The sequence below is a fragment of the Xiphophorus maculatus genome, chromosome 23 (genome assembly GCF_002775205.1).
Source record: "Xiphophorus maculatus strain JP 163 A chromosome 23, X_maculatus-5.0-male, whole genome shotgun sequence".
NCBI classification, from domain to species: Eukaryota; Metazoa; Chordata; class Actinopteri; order Cyprinodontiformes; family Poeciliidae; genus Xiphophorus; species Xiphophorus maculatus.
Genome location: NC_036465.1, coordinates 17,802,808 through 17,819,844, shown reverse-complemented (window position 1 = coordinate 17,819,844; position 17,037 = coordinate 17,802,808). Strand labels below are relative to the sequence as shown.

The 17,037-nt window shown below is 38.2% G+C and overlaps 1 protein-coding gene across 1 annotated transcript in view; it reads right to left on the bottom strand.

Annotated features, from left to right (window-relative positions):
* Positions 1–2,598: 2,598 nt before the first annotated feature.
* The window catches only part of pdgfrb (platelet derived growth factor receptor beta), a 32,299-nt gene continuing 17,860 nt past the window's right edge, over positions 2,599–17,037 (bottom strand). Inside the window, exons 5-23 of the mRNA XM_014470185.2 lie at positions 16,451–16,581; positions 15,619–15,778; positions 13,817–13,997; positions 12,950–13,065; positions 12,709–12,832; positions 12,362–12,573; positions 12,078–12,172; positions 11,821–11,953; positions 10,365–10,469; positions 9,933–10,043; positions 9,514–9,670; positions 9,124–9,290; positions 8,621–8,733; positions 8,390–8,512; positions 7,775–7,886; positions 7,134–7,233; positions 6,949–7,054; positions 4,352–4,641; positions 2,599–3,548 (exon numbers count right to left, since the gene is read on the bottom strand). Coding sequence (XP_014325671.1) covers positions 3,401–3,548; positions 4,352–4,641; positions 6,949–7,054; positions 7,134–7,233; positions 7,775–7,886; positions 8,390–8,512; positions 8,621–8,733; positions 9,124–9,290; positions 9,514–9,670; positions 9,933–10,043; positions 10,365–10,469; positions 11,821–11,953; positions 12,078–12,172; positions 12,362–12,573; positions 12,709–12,832; positions 12,950–13,065; positions 13,817–13,997; positions 15,619–15,778; positions 16,451–16,581 — 2,684 coding nt within the window. The 3' untranslated portion in view covers positions 2,599–3,400. The remainder of the gene's footprint in view (positions 3,549–4,351; positions 4,642–6,948; positions 7,055–7,133; positions 7,234–7,774; positions 7,887–8,389; positions 8,513–8,620; positions 8,734–9,123; positions 9,291–9,513; positions 9,671–9,932; positions 10,044–10,364; positions 10,470–11,820; positions 11,954–12,077; positions 12,173–12,361; positions 12,574–12,708; positions 12,833–12,949; positions 13,066–13,816; positions 13,998–15,618; positions 15,779–16,450; positions 16,582–17,037) is intronic.

The following is a 17,037-nucleotide window of genomic DNA, read 5'->3' as shown; positions in this document are numbered from 1 at the left end:
ATTGGAGATGAGGGTGTCTGGAAGTTATCTTTGCTTTTCACAGATAATGGGTGTGGTTCTGTTGGCTTCTTCAGGCCATGACCTCCAACATACCCTGTAGCAGATTGCTGCTAAGCATGTTGAGAGTCAGCTCCTTTAAGTCTGAGGCCATGTTTCTTAGCTGGAAAAACTTGGATTGATCCTTTTGGGTTGAAGGTCAGTCTCTGCCTCAAGCACAGGAGCTGAAGTATTTTGGTATGTTGTTCACGAGTGATTATAGGATGTGAGATGGACAGAGGAAATTGGACTGTGTCTGAAGTAATGCAGCTACTACTGTGTGAAGAAACAGATGAGCTACAAAATAAAGCTCTCAATCGAAAGAGATCCATGTCTTACGGTCGTGAGACATGGATCATGACCAAAAGGATGAGATTCCAGATGCAAGTGGCTAAAATGAGCTTCCTCCAGAGGGTGGCTGGACTCAAGAGATAGTATGAGGATCTCTATTATCAGAGGGAAACTCAAAGAAGAGCCACAGTACCTCTAAGGAGTACGTTGATGTGTGGGGCATCTATTCAGGGTGGCACCTGGGCATGTTTCACTGGGAAAACCCAGATCTAACCTTAGGAACTACGTATCCCGTCTAGCCTGGGAATGCCTTGGGATCCCCCATAATTAGCAGGAGTCATCAGTGGGAAGACGGAAGTATGTAGTTCCCTCCTGGATCCGTTGCCCTGTGACCCAGTCTTGGATAAGTGAAAGACAATGCATGGATAGATATAAGACCAAAATCGATTGAGCCATTGACTGATTGTGTACACCCAATTAATGGAGGCCATATAGCTGTCTGTCAATGACTCTCCATGAAAGAGTAGAGCCTGAGCACAGAAACAGAGCCAGGGGTACTTTCAATGCAAAATAAAATGATGTAGTACATGAAATCCATGTTGCGACTGGTTTCAGTCCTGAGAAGACGCAGATTCATGTAATTAAAGGTCTATCAGAAAGACATCAAAGCCTCACTCTTCTGTGAAAATACATTTGTTCTGTTGAGTATTTTGTCTCACATTTGTGAGCTATCTAGATATACTACTAAATAAGTAAAAGAAGATTAATTTTTTTTTAAATATAGTGATATCATTGATTTATTGACACATTTACAGCATACAAAAAAAAAACAAACAAAAAAACAAACATATAAAAATACATTTGTAAAAGTTAACAAGAGCTTTGGTACCATAGCTTGTGACATAGTGATTGTGTGCTTTTAAACTGTCAAGAAATAAAGATGTGTTCTTTAAATGGATATGCTAAGTACTGAGATAAAATACACCATGTAGCAAAAGTCATCCAAAGCAACAGAAAGTATTATGTTTATGTGTGCACATTAGGTTTTCATGGTACAATGGATAAAATAAAGTCTACCCATAAAGTCTAAATGTGATGCTTTTACGACACAATAAAGTAACCATGATAAATACATTTTTCTCGCCTTTAATGTGACAAGTTCTCCTTAATTTCACCCAAAAATCCCAACAAATTAAAATTGAAGGAAAAATATAAAAAAAATAAAGATCAGTTATAACCTGGTTGCATTGATGTACACACTATTAAGCATCAATTTGGTCAAGCATCTTTTAATTTAATTCCAACACAGTCTTTTGTTGCCATTATCACACACTGCGAATTTAATATTTCCCCTCTTTCAAACTAAAATCTCTTAAATTTAGTTCTGAACTCTCGACAGATCATTCCAGATATTTAATTTCTTCTGGCACAGCAAGTCTTATTGAGATTCTGACACTTGCTAAAAACAATTAAATTCCAAATTTATCTTGAATTATTGGTGCGTAGTACTGTTCAATATTTTACCTAACTTAAAAATAAGTTAGTTAAGATAAGATTAGTTGTAACCCCAGCACATAATGCTGCCACCGCCATGTTTCACAGTGGGCATGGTGCTCTTATGGTGATACTCAATTTATTGCTTCTTTGACGAACACTGAAAGTATCTAAAAGCTATAATAAACCTATGGAGACTGAGCGCTGAAGTTTATTTTCCAAGTGTGCACAAATGTGTGCAACCAGGTTATTAAAACTTTTATTTTAATCTTTTTATCTGTTTCAATTAATGGATTTGCTTGTTTATTTTTTTGTTAAATAATCGATTCGGAGTATTTCTCACATTAAAGGTAGAAAATGTACTGAAAGGATTTATCAGTTTGACATTTTAACAGTAATTTATATAATGTACATTAAAGCAACCTTTATGTAACAGCTAGGGGGAAAAAAAAGTCTGTCAATAAAAAGGCACTCATGTGTGCCATCTTGTGCTAAGGCAGTGATATGCTGTTTGAGAGTTTCCCCTGCTTTCACAGATATTAGATTTGATTCGAATCAATCTATTAGTCCCAGTCTAATGTGGCTCTATGTTGTAGCTTTCTAACATTCACTCAGTAACATACAGTACAGACCAAAAGTTTGGACACGACTGTGTGTCCAAACGTTTGGTCTGTATTCAGTACAGACAAAAAGTTTGGACACACCTTCTCATTGAATTCAATTAGAAAGTGTGTCCAAACTTTTGGTCTGTACTGTAACTTTAATGCAAATATCCTCATTTTCTCTAAATAAAGTGCAACCCGATAAAAAAAACTATGACATAAGCCTACAACAATGAAAAACAAAACATCAGATGTTAATAAAGACTCAGGCACAAAAATACACTGAATACCACTAAAAGGAATAATAGAAACATATCATTTTCAAACAGTGCACCAACGTATCTGCATTTCTGATTCTTGAAATGAAACTTTATAAACATACTACCACGAATAAGGTTGCTAATAGTACAATGCAAAAATAAAAGTGTAAATTAATAATAAAGTGTCTATATCATGTTTTCAAATTAGTGTTAATCACTGTTGTGAGACAATGTTCTGTTTTAGATTGGTCCTCATTACTTTTCTCTGTGAAAGCTAAAAAAAATATATATATAACCCGCTTCCCCCCCCAAAAAAAAGAAAAAAAAGTCACATACTCTCAGATAAGACAGTCAAAAAGACAAACAGTTAGTGTTACTACAATAATAAAGTACAATCTGAACCGCCTAAGGCTTTATAAGTGTCTGACAGAACTGGCAACTACAGTAAACATCAACACTACTTTGGTTAAACTGATTGTGTAGGAATGTGACCTTATTCTTCTCCTGGCAAGCTCCCAGAAGAGTGAGAAACATTGTACCATATTTGTAACTTTAGATAGAAAACAAAAACTCTCAAAGGAGGAAGCAGTTTTTGAGAGCTCAGTGAAACTACAGAGAATGTTTCTCAGTCTCAGTTTTTGCTACATTTCAGTTTTAGTCGGGTTTCTTCTGAGTCTACAGAAAGGGGTTCGGTTTCCTCGGCTTTCCCACACAGGGCTACAGGAAACTGTCTTCTACCTCAGGCGTCCCCATGGAGCCCAGCAGTGCGTCCCTCTCACTCGTGTTCTCCACCCGGTCTTCCTCCGGAAGAGTTTCCGCCGTGTCCTGAGATGTGGAGTCAGCCTCCTCCTCCACAGCCAGAGAGCTGAGAGCAGAAAAAAACTCATTTAAATTGTACAGAAAGATACAGTTTGTACTGCAATAATTATTTTAGTTTAGCTCAATGAGAACAGAAACTTGTTTTCGGTCGATCTTTTTACTTCCTCTTTTAAACAGTAAGCTTTATGTATATTATATGCTGTAAACACAAATTCTAGTTACAAATAGTTGTCGTGTTTGCACATAATTTTTACTTATGGAGCAAGTACAAATATTTGTTAATTTTAATAATAATAATAATAATAATATGCTGAGCCTTTTAGATAATGTGGATGTTTTATGTCTAAACTTTTACTTTATTCTGCTAGATCAAAGTGATTTGGGAGATATTTAAATAAATGGGACTCTGTTTTTTTTTCTGTTTTATTTTCGTGAGGGGTTAAACAACCTGAAACCAAACCACAGAACTAAAGGCAGACCTCAAGAGCTTTTTCATAAGCAAAAGAAATTTCAAATAATCAAAAAATGAAAACACATTCAGACCTACATCTTTGTTTAAATATCTCTGTTTAAGTTTGCCTGTTTAAATTCATAATGAAATATGACAAACAGCTATTTAAAATGGGAAATTACAAACTACTGTAAATTCATGTGGCTAAAAATTTGCCATATAAAGCCGTTGCTTGGCTCTGTGTTTGTATAAGTCATAAAAACACATCTCTAAATCCACCTACGTAATACAACGACTGTCTGAGCTCAACATCTGGATGTGTGGGTGTGTGGTGGAAAAAACATAACACACAGTCATTTCTCTTTGAGTCTGCTTGATTCCTGCAGGAGGGTCCGTACCTCGCAGGGCTTTCCGACGGCACTTCAGTGAAAACGTCGTCAGGCTTTAGGTCTGGGAGAGGAATGATGTACTCGTTGTATGAAGGGATGACTTCCTGTGTGTCTGCCTCTCGCCCGCCGTCTCCAGGCCTCGGGCTCTGGCTGTGGCGGCCCAGGAAGGACTGAGTGATTGGAGAGGGAGAGCCGAAGGCTGGGTTGGCAATTGGAAATGGAGAGGAGAGCCGAGGTTTGGTGCGAGCCACGGCAGGGTGATCGCTCTTGAGGAAGTTTTCATTCACTTGGTTGTATCTCTGTTTGAAAATGGGGGGAGAGATTGTCAGTCAGAGGAGTGTAGCATGAATAGGAGGTTGGTGCAGTGTGTTTACACACATAAACACAGACGTACAACGTGAAGTTGGTACTCGAGTCTTTTGGAAACCAATCTGATGTCAGGTGCCGTTTTGAAATGACGTAACTCTTACAGTGTTACCCGTTTATCACAAGTTACATTTCTTAGGGACTCCTAAATATTTTTCTTGTGAAAAGGGATGTTTAATTTAGCATTTGAGTATTTTGGGTTATTTTGCATCCAGAAAAACACTCCTCAGATTTTTCATGTATTTATCTTATGAATATAGAAGCAAACCTGGAGCTTCAACATTCGCCAACATTGAGGTTTTTAATAATACTAATGCTTTCCAGTCATTCCAGCCAGATTTATTTTATGAGTTTCCTTCACATGTTTATGAATGCTGTTATGCTGCTAAACAATCTGGAGGTACTAGTGAAAAAATATACATTATCACACTAAGAGTTAACAGAACAGCTTTACAGGACAAGGTCTCATTATGGAAATGTCTTTTTTTATTTCTATTAAAAAATGCAGAAATCCAACAGTTTTCTGGCTGTCATTTAGAGTCCATCTTTTCCTTGAAACAATCTGTTGACAAGACAAGATGTTAAAAAGAGATGACTTAAACATTGGAAAGAGGCTCATGTTCTTCATGCAATCTCCATTATAAGATCCATTTGATTCCATCACTCAAAATGACTCCACAGTCCATGACTGTTTCTCTTTAGTTAACCTAATAGGAAGAAAACAAGGTTTTCTTCCTATTAGAAACCGATTAACACCTATTAGGTGTTAATCTAATAGGTGTTAGGTGTTAATCTAACACCTTTTAGGTGTTAGATTAACACCTAATAGGTGTTAATCGTGGTTTAATTCTCTGGTATGTAAAGTTAATTCCCTTCATAGGATTTATTAGTTTGCAGATAAACAAACTAAACAAACCGACTTCCTTTAGAGAAAAATGGATTTTCATTTCCTTTACATGCATCTTATACCTGCAAAGTGTTTGCACAGGTTTTAGTTTTCTGCCTGGCACTGCGTTGTGTTTCCTCGTCTACCTGCTTCTTCTGCAATTTATAAAAACAACTGGCTTAGAAAATAAACCAGCAGGTTCTATTTGCACTCTGTGTCACATCTTATGACCAGTTGTAAAATTTTGTTAAGTTCTGCAATAGAACTGCAAAATATATCGAATTGCAATCATCGTCATGTGAAAGGAACCGTTTGAAAGCCGTATTAGGCAGGAGATTATATTTCAAGTGCCTCACTTGTAAGCTATGCATTCCAGTCAATGCATGTGGTCTTGATGACCATGCTGGATGTATAGTTTTTCATGACAGAGATGTGAATGCTCCAAAAAATTGTTTGGACACTGCAGTGAAGTAGAAGAATGAAAAAGTAAGGAGAATGTGGGTAAATCATAATTAAAATCACCTTTACAGAATTCCCAGTCTGAAATCACATTGAACTGCAAAGATAGGACTTTGCAGAAAACAGTTTTAACTTTCTTTTGGTATATTTTTTCCCGCACCAGAAGGTTTAGCCATCATTTGCATGTATATATTTTATATATTGTCTTGTATGTATACTATACAATCTAAATCTGTCCTTAGATGTGAGCAAATTACAGGAAGCATATCACTGCAGCTCCTTGAAAGAAAAGTGCTTTTAGCAAGGTAAGTCATATTTTGCAGCGAAATCAAATGATTGGATTTAACTCAGTGACTGGCAATTTTTAACCTTTATGCAATTTTCATTGTACTTGTGGTTATTTTTCTTTCTTCACATTACAATAAAAAGAGAGCCTTTGCATTTGTTTATAGCTGACCAAAAATGAGAATGAGATCAAATAGTTATTTCCTGAATGCACATAAATATTTGTTCCTGATCAAAGCTTGAGACAAGAATAGAAAAACTCTTAGCAACAGATAAATGGAACTAAATGCTACCCTCCACTAAGTTGCAGATAATATTTGATGGAATGTTTTAATAAAGTCTTTACAGCAGGGTGCCTAAGTCCAGCCCTCGAGAGCTACCGTCCTGCAACTTTTGGATGCATCCATTCACTAGCACACCTGAATCAAATGGCTGAACTCCCTCATCAGCATTTCCTAGCTCTTAGAGACCTAATATAAGCCATTTGTTTAATGCAGGTGTGCAGCAGCAGGGATCCATCTAAAAGCTGCAGGATAGTAGATCTTCAGGATTGGACTTGACCAGTGCTGCTCTACAGTTTAAGAAGTAAAATCTAGTACAAATTATGTACCTTTTTATAGCTGTCCATCAGCATGTTTCCCACATTGTGCACCAGGAGGGAAAACTCGGGCCTCTTCTCAAATTTCTCATCCCAGCACTTCTTCATGATCTCATACCTGCAACATGACCCACATAAAAAAGGTTTAAGTCAGGAAGAGGAGGAATTTTGGGAGGAACAGTGTTAACGTAACTCACACTTCGTCAGAGGCGTGAGCAGGCTTGGCCATCCTGTAGCCTCTCTTCAAAGCACTGTAGAAGATTTCATTCATGGGCAAATCAGGGTAAGGAGTTCCTCCTGCAGGGAACGTTTAAGATAACAAAAAAAAGAGATTTAGTTAGATTTAAAGAGTTAAAATATGAGTCAGATTTTTATAAAACAAAATAAAATTTCTAGAACGGATGTCTGGCAAAAACAGATCACAAAAGTGCAGCCATATTGAAACATAAAAGAACAGAGGATCTTTCTTTTGCACTTACAGAGGCCGGATTGTGAGCATGTTTTTACCAAGCAAACAAGCAAAAGATTGTTAAAAAAAAAAAAAAAAAAAAAAGAAAACTAAACAAAACCTACAATACCCTGAGCAAGGAAATGCTGATTTCAATGCTTGACTGTGACTAATAAGAGTTTGACCCGATATGAGTTTTCAGACAGATAGTTATGTACATACAGTCGGTTGCAGGGTTTGAGATTTGCCTCAGTTTAATGTAGCAGGAAAATTCTGGATCTGACTAGAACTCTGACAGGTAAAACTAAAAACATGGTTACAGATCATTTTCTTCCTTTTTTCTCTTTTGCACATTCTGAGTGTGCATAGTTATGCAAAATTCATACTGACCCAGAGTGAAAATTTCCCAAAGAAGAATGCCATATGACCAAACGTCGCTCAGGGTGGTGTACAAATTGTGGAAAATGCTTTCCGGTGCCATCCACTTCAGGGGCAGGAATGTCTAAATGAGAAAGAAAGAAAAAAAAGCACACAAACACGCTTTCAGAAATTAAAGAACATTTTAAAACATGATGAAATTAGAAGGGTAGGAAGAGTTTGCTTGTAGTTTTTCCTCAGTATTATACAGTCCTTCTGCTTACTGTATGACGTTTCAGTACAGTAAAACGTTGTTTTGGTTTGCAGTGGAATACAAGATAGGCAAAAATGTCTTGTTAGTTAAGAAATGTTTTTGACAGACATTACATACACATAAATGAGATGATGAATAGAAATTAACTTCTGTATGTTTTAAGACTATAAGTCAGCATAATCTGTTGGATATTTTTTTTGTCAGTTTTTGTTATATTGTAGCACTAAATGTTTCAACAAATTAGTCTCTGTGTATCCTTAGTGAGAAAGTGGGACTTGGCAGATTAGGTGTTAAATTAAAAAAAAAACATTTGGCCAGTAAAAAACTGATCTCTAATAATAAAATTTACTGTAACTGATTAATTTGCTTCTTACGCTGCCTTTGGAGATGTAGTTGGAATCATGCATGATGTCCCTGGCCAGGCCAAAGTCACAGATCTTCACCAGCTTGCCCTCACAGATCAATACATTCCTGGCTGCCAGGTCACGATGGACACACTGTGGTGGAAACATCACAGGGAGTCAATAGAACCTTACCTGTCAGTACATCAAGTTTCAGACCTTATTTGTACTATTTAATTTGAAACACTATGTTTAACACCCTACATTCTTTGAGGCCAGGAAGTCCATTCCCTTTGCAACCTGGTAACTGAAGCCTAGGAGATCGTCGTAGGTGAGGGTGGGAGAATCGCCGATCACCAGATCCAGTCTGCCCCCACCTTAAGGACGAAACAGGGAGAAGCAATCAATGGGAGACCAAAGGAGATGATTCGTTTCAGGCGTTATAATGGCTGACCTTCAGTGAGATGCTGTGATTGTGTGATGTGACGCTCGTGTGCTTCTTATATTGTTTAAATCTTTGTACGCTTGGTCCAAAATAAACTGCATTGTCTAATGTATAAAGAAATTTCTCAACTATGATGAGCAACCGGAGGTTACTGGATAACTCTGCTTTATATCCGTCACAGTCGTTTATCAATTTTTTCTTTTTGCTTTGTGCTCATAATCCAGAATTCGTCATGCTTTTGTGTGACTGGAAAACAGATTTTCCCCACTACTCTCCAGAGTAGATTTAATGAAATGATTTACGGGACAGGCTGCAGTCACACCTTGTTCCTGGTAGAGGTCCTGTTGGTAGGGGGATTCATACGGGGACGGCTGGATGTCTGCATATTTAATTGTGTCCAGCTGCTCCTGCATAGGCACGTAGAAGGAGGGCTCATCTTTGCTCATGTCCATGTATCCTCCGTCGCTCTCACTTCCGAAGGACACATAGCTAGAAGGAAAAATGACGTGTGTGTGAGGGGTAAGGGAAGGCCAGTCAAGTGACACAATTAGCAGCCACCCCATCACATGTAACATCTGTAACAATTCCAGTCACGAGATAAGAGGGGGTGTCCCCGAGCTATCTGGAGCTATATCACTTGCAACGACAGAATTTTATGGATAATAAAGTAGAGACTGTGCAGCTCTGAATGCATTTTCTCTGCTCCTCTCACCCTTTTCTCTGGCTGAGAGGGGTACTTCCTCTGGAGATGATGCATCCGCTGTCCTGGTTCTTCTCAGCGTAGTACTGCAGGAAGGTGTGCTTGTTCCTATGCAGGTAGTCCACTAGGTCACCATAGCGACAGTACTCAGTAACCAGGTAGAGAGGGCCTGAGAGGCAGAAGCAGAAAGAAAGAGGCGTTGACATAATACACAAAGAAAGGCTCTTGTAATGCAGTGTTTAGTAAAATAAAATACATACATCTTAAATATTTTGAACCAACACAAAGTAAAGCACAACTCTGAGCAGAAGCAAAATAATAATCGTTTTTATATTTTTCTACAAATAAGAATAATCAAACACCTACATAGACTTCACAAAACAACCAGTGTTATATAATTTTATTTGACCAGTTGTCATAGTAAAGGTCACCATGTTTGGTGCAGGCTCCGAGCAGGTTAACAATGTTGAGGTGAGGTCCCAGGTGACTCATGATCTTCAGCTCGGACATCAGGGCCTGAGTCTCACTCCTCCTGGCTGTGGCTGAATGAGAGCAGACAGGAAACAGGAGCGAAAATATGTTTAAAAGTAGAACAGTGTGAGATATGAGAACCTAGCATAGAGAGAGCAGGAGTCGCTGTGTTTTTGCCAAACAGCCTCAAAAACCTGCGAACTAAATCCTAAATGAGTCTGGCAGCAAAACTAAAGCTCAGCGGGCCTGCTGATCTCTCTGAGCTCACAGGAACATGGAGCTGGTGTCACATTATCTGACAGCCACACAGGGGTCTCCTGTTGTCGCTCTCACAAACTACGCACATGGTTCTGCACTGTTTTTTTGTTTTTTTTTTACTTTGTGTGTCTTACATTTCAGCATTTTCACTGCCACCTTTGTGCTGGAGTGGGATTGCGTGAGACCGTACGCAGTTGCCTCGACCACCCTGCCAAATGCTCCTGATCCAAGCGTGCGACCTGAAACACAAAGAAGGGCTCAGTGGGACGCAGAGTGAATGGAGCACACATCAGACCAAAAGGAAAAAAGAACAAAAAAAACACTTCATTATAATTTCAGCACAAGTAACTCTCTTTTAATTTTTAAAGGAAATTGAATTTTAATGTGTTTATGTTCGATTAAAGAGGACTTTTCATCGGAAGGGGATGTCTAACTGAGAAGGGATCAGATGTTTTCGGCTAAGCAGCGCGGTTTCTAACTTTTAGAGAAAGCATCCGACAAGAAAACTTTAAAAAAGCAGCTTAGGAGTGAAGATGGACTGAAGCCAGTGAGACAGGTTTCAAAAGCTTCATTATGTATGCTGTAGCTGACTGCCTGCAGACAACCCAAGCCACCAACATAACTAAAGCCTTGGAGGGACACCTCCAGTTTAAGCTGTCTGTCTTCCTTTGAGCTACAGGAAGAATAAGAGCAGTCTGTTTAGAGCAAGAAAAGGGAATGGCAATATTTTTTTTTTGCAACCACAGAAGACGGAAACATAAGTACAGCAGATTTTTCAAACAAAAAAAAATCTGTTTAAACCCCCTTTTAGTAAACCTATCAACAATAAAATTGGGAAGGAATATTACACTTTCATTAAATTATATTGATGTTTCTAATAAATTAGTTCAATTATAAAATGAATAATCTATGACAGTTTGTAGGTGTTCAAAGTTATTATTTTAAAAGGCGTTTTTACATTTTTGCTGTCTTCACTTGGATCTAATCCAATCTTAAATAATACTTTTGATTATTTTTTACATTAGAAATGGGTCTGAAATGCATAAAAGAGTACATAACATTTTAACAAAACAATTAGTCTTTTGTTTTTTGTTGTTTTATAGATAAGAAAAAAAATCAATTTTAGAAAATCCCTCCACTATTTTCTGAAGACATACAAATTTTATTTTTTTATTTATATTTTCAGAAAAGCTGAAAAAAATAGCTGATAATTGCTGCCTAAAAAGGTTTGGAGTGCCTAGATACTAATATAGTTTTTATATCACAAGCCCTTTTCTGGGTAAGATAATGAATAAAGAAAGCTAATTAGGCCTGAAACCTTAAAATAAACAAATATGTTTACTTTACAAAGTCATTTAATAGCCCATTTAGTTCTCAAAAGGCACCAAGTGTAAATGACACCTCCACCAAGGCTGAACATCTTTAAAAACAAAGCTTAATTTAACTTTTATGTTGTGATACTTGCAGTTATAATGCCTTGCATTACCTCAACTTACCGGAGGTGTACCCTCATGTCTAATGATTATTAAAATTAATTCATCCGTACATCGTCAGTGTTTAAGCAGATGCAGCGCTGCAGGCAAGACTCACCCAGCACCAGGTTTTCTCTGGGCATCTCCCAGGCCAGGTCATAGGGCAGATGGATGGGGTCCACATAAATGTACTCATGTCCATCCTGGCTCACAGACTCTATCACCTTCCATCTGATTTCATAGCGAGGTTTCTGGGAGAAAAGTCAAAGATGGAGGAAAATCTCACATATCTTTTATAATCTTTACTATATTCTCTTTGAGAAATGTGTACTGGGAATAATTGGATTGGAATAAGTGGATTCATGAATGTCGTACCTTCCTCCATACAGCGATGAGGATGATTATCGACAAAATAAAAATGACCACTAAGGCCAGAACAGCAGCCAGCACTGCCACCTTGGAGAACCACGCTGCAATAGAAAAAGAAGCACCAGAAACATTTGAGACAGCGCAGACAAAGTGGTAACTTTTAACAAAAGTTGGTACCAAGGGTGCCATTTCGGTGATTTACTATTGCCTTGTGTTTTATTTCAGTTTTTTACGATGTATTTAGTTAATTTAATGAAAATAAATAAATAACATTTCCCAGGGACACCTACTGCTGGACACAAGTTTGACGTCCCTCGTGCTGACGTCACCGGGCTGGTTGGAGGCCTCGCAGCGAACTGTGATCTGCTGAGGATTATGGAAGATCACCTGGCTCCTCACCACGCTGACTTTACGCGCCTGGCTGTTGTTGACATTGGTTTGGATGCTCACCACCTCCGGTTGTGGCTTCAGCGGCTGCCATGCTGCTGTCCTGTTGCTACACCTAAAGCCGGACAGCACAGAAATCACGCCAGCTGCATCAACAAAGAGCTGAAATCAAAGCAGATGCTCTGAAGCGAGCCGTGTAAGGTCAGCCCTCTAGTGTTTGTTCTGTGGCATTACAGGTGTAGTGACTCACTTGAGCATGCCGTCACAGCTGTACCATTGTATGATCGGAGCTGGAAACCCTTCAGCGACGCAGGTCACCACGTCTCTCATCCCTGGGAAATGGTGGTCGGTCAGGTCTTTAATCTGAGCAGGAACTACACGTAAAAGATTGAAGCAGACATTATGTATCAGCAAAACTTATTTTAAAACAATTTTTAAATAGTTGGTTTTATTCGTGAGAAAAAAAAAACGTATCAAATGCATCTTCACACCTTGGACTTCCAGGTCAAAGATAATTTCCTTTCTGTCGTCTCCATTGGAAATGATGACCGTGTAGATGCCATTATGCTCAGTCCTCACCCTCACCAGTGTGAGAACGGTCACATACCTGAGGCAAAACAAGCATGAACAGAACATGGAGGATTTTAAAGCACATCACTGGTCTTCACTGGTAACTAATAGCACTGAAAGTGAATAGCAGGTATGAGAGAATTTGTACTACATGACTTCATGTCAGCCTCCAAGCTTGCATTCCAGCTCCACTACATTGACATTTAACAATTTAGGTTGAAACCAGTCTTGTATTTTGAAAATAATATCAATATTTTAGAGTAATCAAGGAATCCTGACTTAAATCTGAAAGAGAATCCATGGAGGGAGTGAATGATTAGGTTGATAGCAAGAAGTCCTTTCAACCTCAAAGACTTAGACAACTGCAAAGGTTTGTTCATTGTGTTGCCAATAAAGATTTTTCCATTAATTATTGAGAGGAGAAAAAATATTGTTGCTTTGTATCCTTTAATGCAGTATATGATTTACACATTATTGAGATTACTTCTTCATTTGAGAGTGTGTAAAATGGGAAAAGCACAGCTCCTTGTGGGCCATTTGTCTGAAAGGCATTAGGGAGTTGTGACAGGTATTTGGTGTTTATGGTTCCTGTGTGTTGACAGATGAAGTTCTTCCCTCTGGAGAGTATTATATTTCAGTGAGGAGGTCTCACTGTGTGCTGACTGACAGGACCTAGATGTGTGGATTGCTTAAATCAAACAGGATATTGAACACCTCATATTGCGGCTTTGTTGAATTTGTGTTTCTAGGAACATGGCACAGCTGCAAACTCAGGGTGGATGTTCTACCTTATTTCATGATCCTGTCTGATTGTGATAGCTTTGTCTCCCCTGATGGTGGTCCCGTCTTTGGTCCAGCGAACCTGAGGGGGAGGGTAGGCCTCAATGTCCACTCTCAGCTCCACGTTCTCCTGAAGCTTGGCTGAAATGTTTTGCCACTGAGCAGGTTTCACCTCCACAAAACCGTGTTCTGATAGAAAAACAGGTCCGCGGGTGAATGATCTACAGTATGACAACTTAAATAACAGAATTATTCTGCAGAAATCAATTTAATCTATTAAAGCCATCAGAAATTTTGCTTGTCAATTCATCTTCTGAATGATAAACATCTGAGGAATAGTACCTCCATTGGTTGCTAGGCATATTTATGGCAGGTCACCAGTTCACTGGATCAATATAAGGCAAATAACTATGCATACAGATACTTACACCTAAATGCAAATTTTATTCATACCTAAAATAACATGCAAATTGCACCCAAAAAAGCCTTCACAGGGATTTGAACCAAGGTCCACCTTGGAGAAAGCTCATATTGCTGCCTTTCAGAAGAACTCATTTGCAAGTCTTTACTTTTGCAAAGTTCTGCATGCTAATATTGGTCCTTTGTGTGCGTCAGTGGCTCTCAAAGTATAAAGAAGTTAAAAATACTTCACAGGTATTACTGAAAAAATATTTAAATAATAATAGTGCAAACCTTTCTGGTTAGCAGGGCAAATGGAAATAATAAGATTTTAAAGCCAATCTGTCTACTAAATTATTCATCATTCATACTAGTCATACTATTTGTCATGTTACAACTAGAAACGTAAATGTATTTTATTAATATTCCACATATTTGTGTCCCTATTGTTTTTTGTAAAATTCAAAGGACATACATACTTTTCAAGAGCTAGTCTGAAAATATTCATTAGGAGTCATAATGGACAAAAGTCACTCAAGTCTGATTTTAGTATTCATCAAATTCCAGGTGTACCAGCTGAATCCTTTGGCTCTGTTCGGATTTTTTGGCTTAAAGTACTGCTAAAGTATATGTGTTTCTGGCCAGAGACACCTAACTATAATGTATTACATACCAGAAAAACTCTACAGGGACAGCAATAGACTTCCTTATGAGGTGTCTTTCATCCCAACAGAGCACTAAAACCACTGAAAATAACAAATGAGCTAGCTGTGTTAAGTTGGGTCTATTTCTATTTGGGTCTGTTTGTGTTTCTTTACTAAAAACAGTAGCTGGTGTCCATTGCTAACTGCTGCTGTCAGGACATGGTCTTCTTTTCCATTAATGTGTCCCATTAAAACTAAAATATGTCCTGGTCCTCTGTCTCCATTGAACCTGAAGGTTCAAGTTATTTAAAGCTTTTGTACACACTCTATGCCTCACTGCAGACGGAGTAAGCATTCATAGACCCCAAGCGTATGCAGTGATGGTCAAGAGACAAAGTCTAGAATAAATTGTGCAGTACGAGAAACCTTGTTTTTACTGGCTTTCAATCTGCTGTTGTAAGTAGGTGACTTTATATGCCTGGTTAAATACTTTTCCACCTACAGTCTATATAAAGCTGGTGTGTGCTATGATTTGCAGGTGTGTTTTATAGGGCATCGCTCTGGGATCGCCCACTTTGTCAAAAAGTTTATTTCAGATCCAATCCATGAAAAATAAATAAAAACGCTCTTTGCTTCTTTCAGACACAGGTCATCTCTACTCTTTACCTCCCAGTGTTGATAATAACAACTATTCATTTTGTGGTGAGTGAGGCACAATAATAATCTATTCAGGATCAGTTTGTTTGAATTTTGTGTGTGTTTCTAACCAAGCACGTTGATGTTGACGCTTGAAGAAGCTTTGACGCCCGCTACCATTTCTTGGACGTGGCACACGTAGTTTCCACTGTTCTCCACCGTAGTGCGAGGGAAGGTCAGGCAGGAGTGCATCTTCGGGGAGAAATACGTTTGTGGTTTAACCTTAACAACCTTTAAAGGGGAGGAACAAAACAAAACAAGACTGTCATTTCATTCTCATTTCCTCTCATCTAATGCCTTGTGAGCAATCATGTTCTATACTGGAAACATAAAAGCTAGTAAACTGTTTGTTGCTGCAGCTTTCACTTTGTTTCATATGCACAGAAATCATTTTAGACATTAAACACGGGGCTCATTAAACATCTTTGACTTTTTAAGGAATTCTGAATTCACTAATGGTATTTGTTGTCATTCTGACTGAGAACTTGGAGAATCTAACTTTCAAGTACAAATACAATCAGCAAAATCATTTCCAGAAAGAAATATGATTGAAATATGTTGTTTTTTTTGTGAGCTATGACAGCAAAAGGGAATCTGTTGGTGGTGACTTGTACAACGCACATCTGCATGAGACAATCACTTCAACCTTAAACACAATGGTTCGCTAGGTAAAGCTGAAACAAATACTGAAAACTCTATAGAGTTTCCCAACAAGCAACAAAATGTTGTGTGAAGAAATGATCACTTGGTCAAGTACACATTGAATGTTTTTAAAGCAATATTTAATCCAAACTGAGGTGTGTCGCTACATCTTGTTTCCATTTGGGCTTGGTTATGAGGCCGGAGAGAAATTGCAAAGGGGGATTTGAACAAAAGCGCTTGTTCTGCTCCACTCCTACTCACCGCAGTGTGTGGAATATCCCAAGAAAAATCCACCAGCTCCACTCCGTGCACCGTGCAGTTTATAGTCAGCGGCTCGCCCTGCTTCAGGACCGTCTTTGAACTGTTGATGTAAGGGTTGATGTCTTCGGCCACTAGGACGGAAAGAGAGGTTGCGGGGCAGAGTAGGCATGATGGCAAATTGGTTCAGTCACCAAATTATTTGGTGAAACAATTTTAATAATTAGAAATTAAAACAGATAAAATGAACATCTTAACACAATATTCTCATCTAATGATTTATGCCAGTGTTTGATATATGGCTGCTCCTGTTTAGTTTCTTAAAATCTTTTTTAAAGAAAGTACACAATGACCTTCAAGAGCTGATCTATTCATCTACATAATTAATGACAGCGCTTTTTTAAATCATTAAAACAGCTGTAATGTTGGTATGATCTTCAATCAATGATTTGTAAAACTGTCCACACAGAATTTTACCTAAAAAAACATACCAAATACAAGCAAAACACATTGCTTCTGTGACTTTTAGGGTCAATAGTTTAGATTTCGATTTGGACTGAATAAAAATGCGAGTGTTAGTGAGTGTCTGG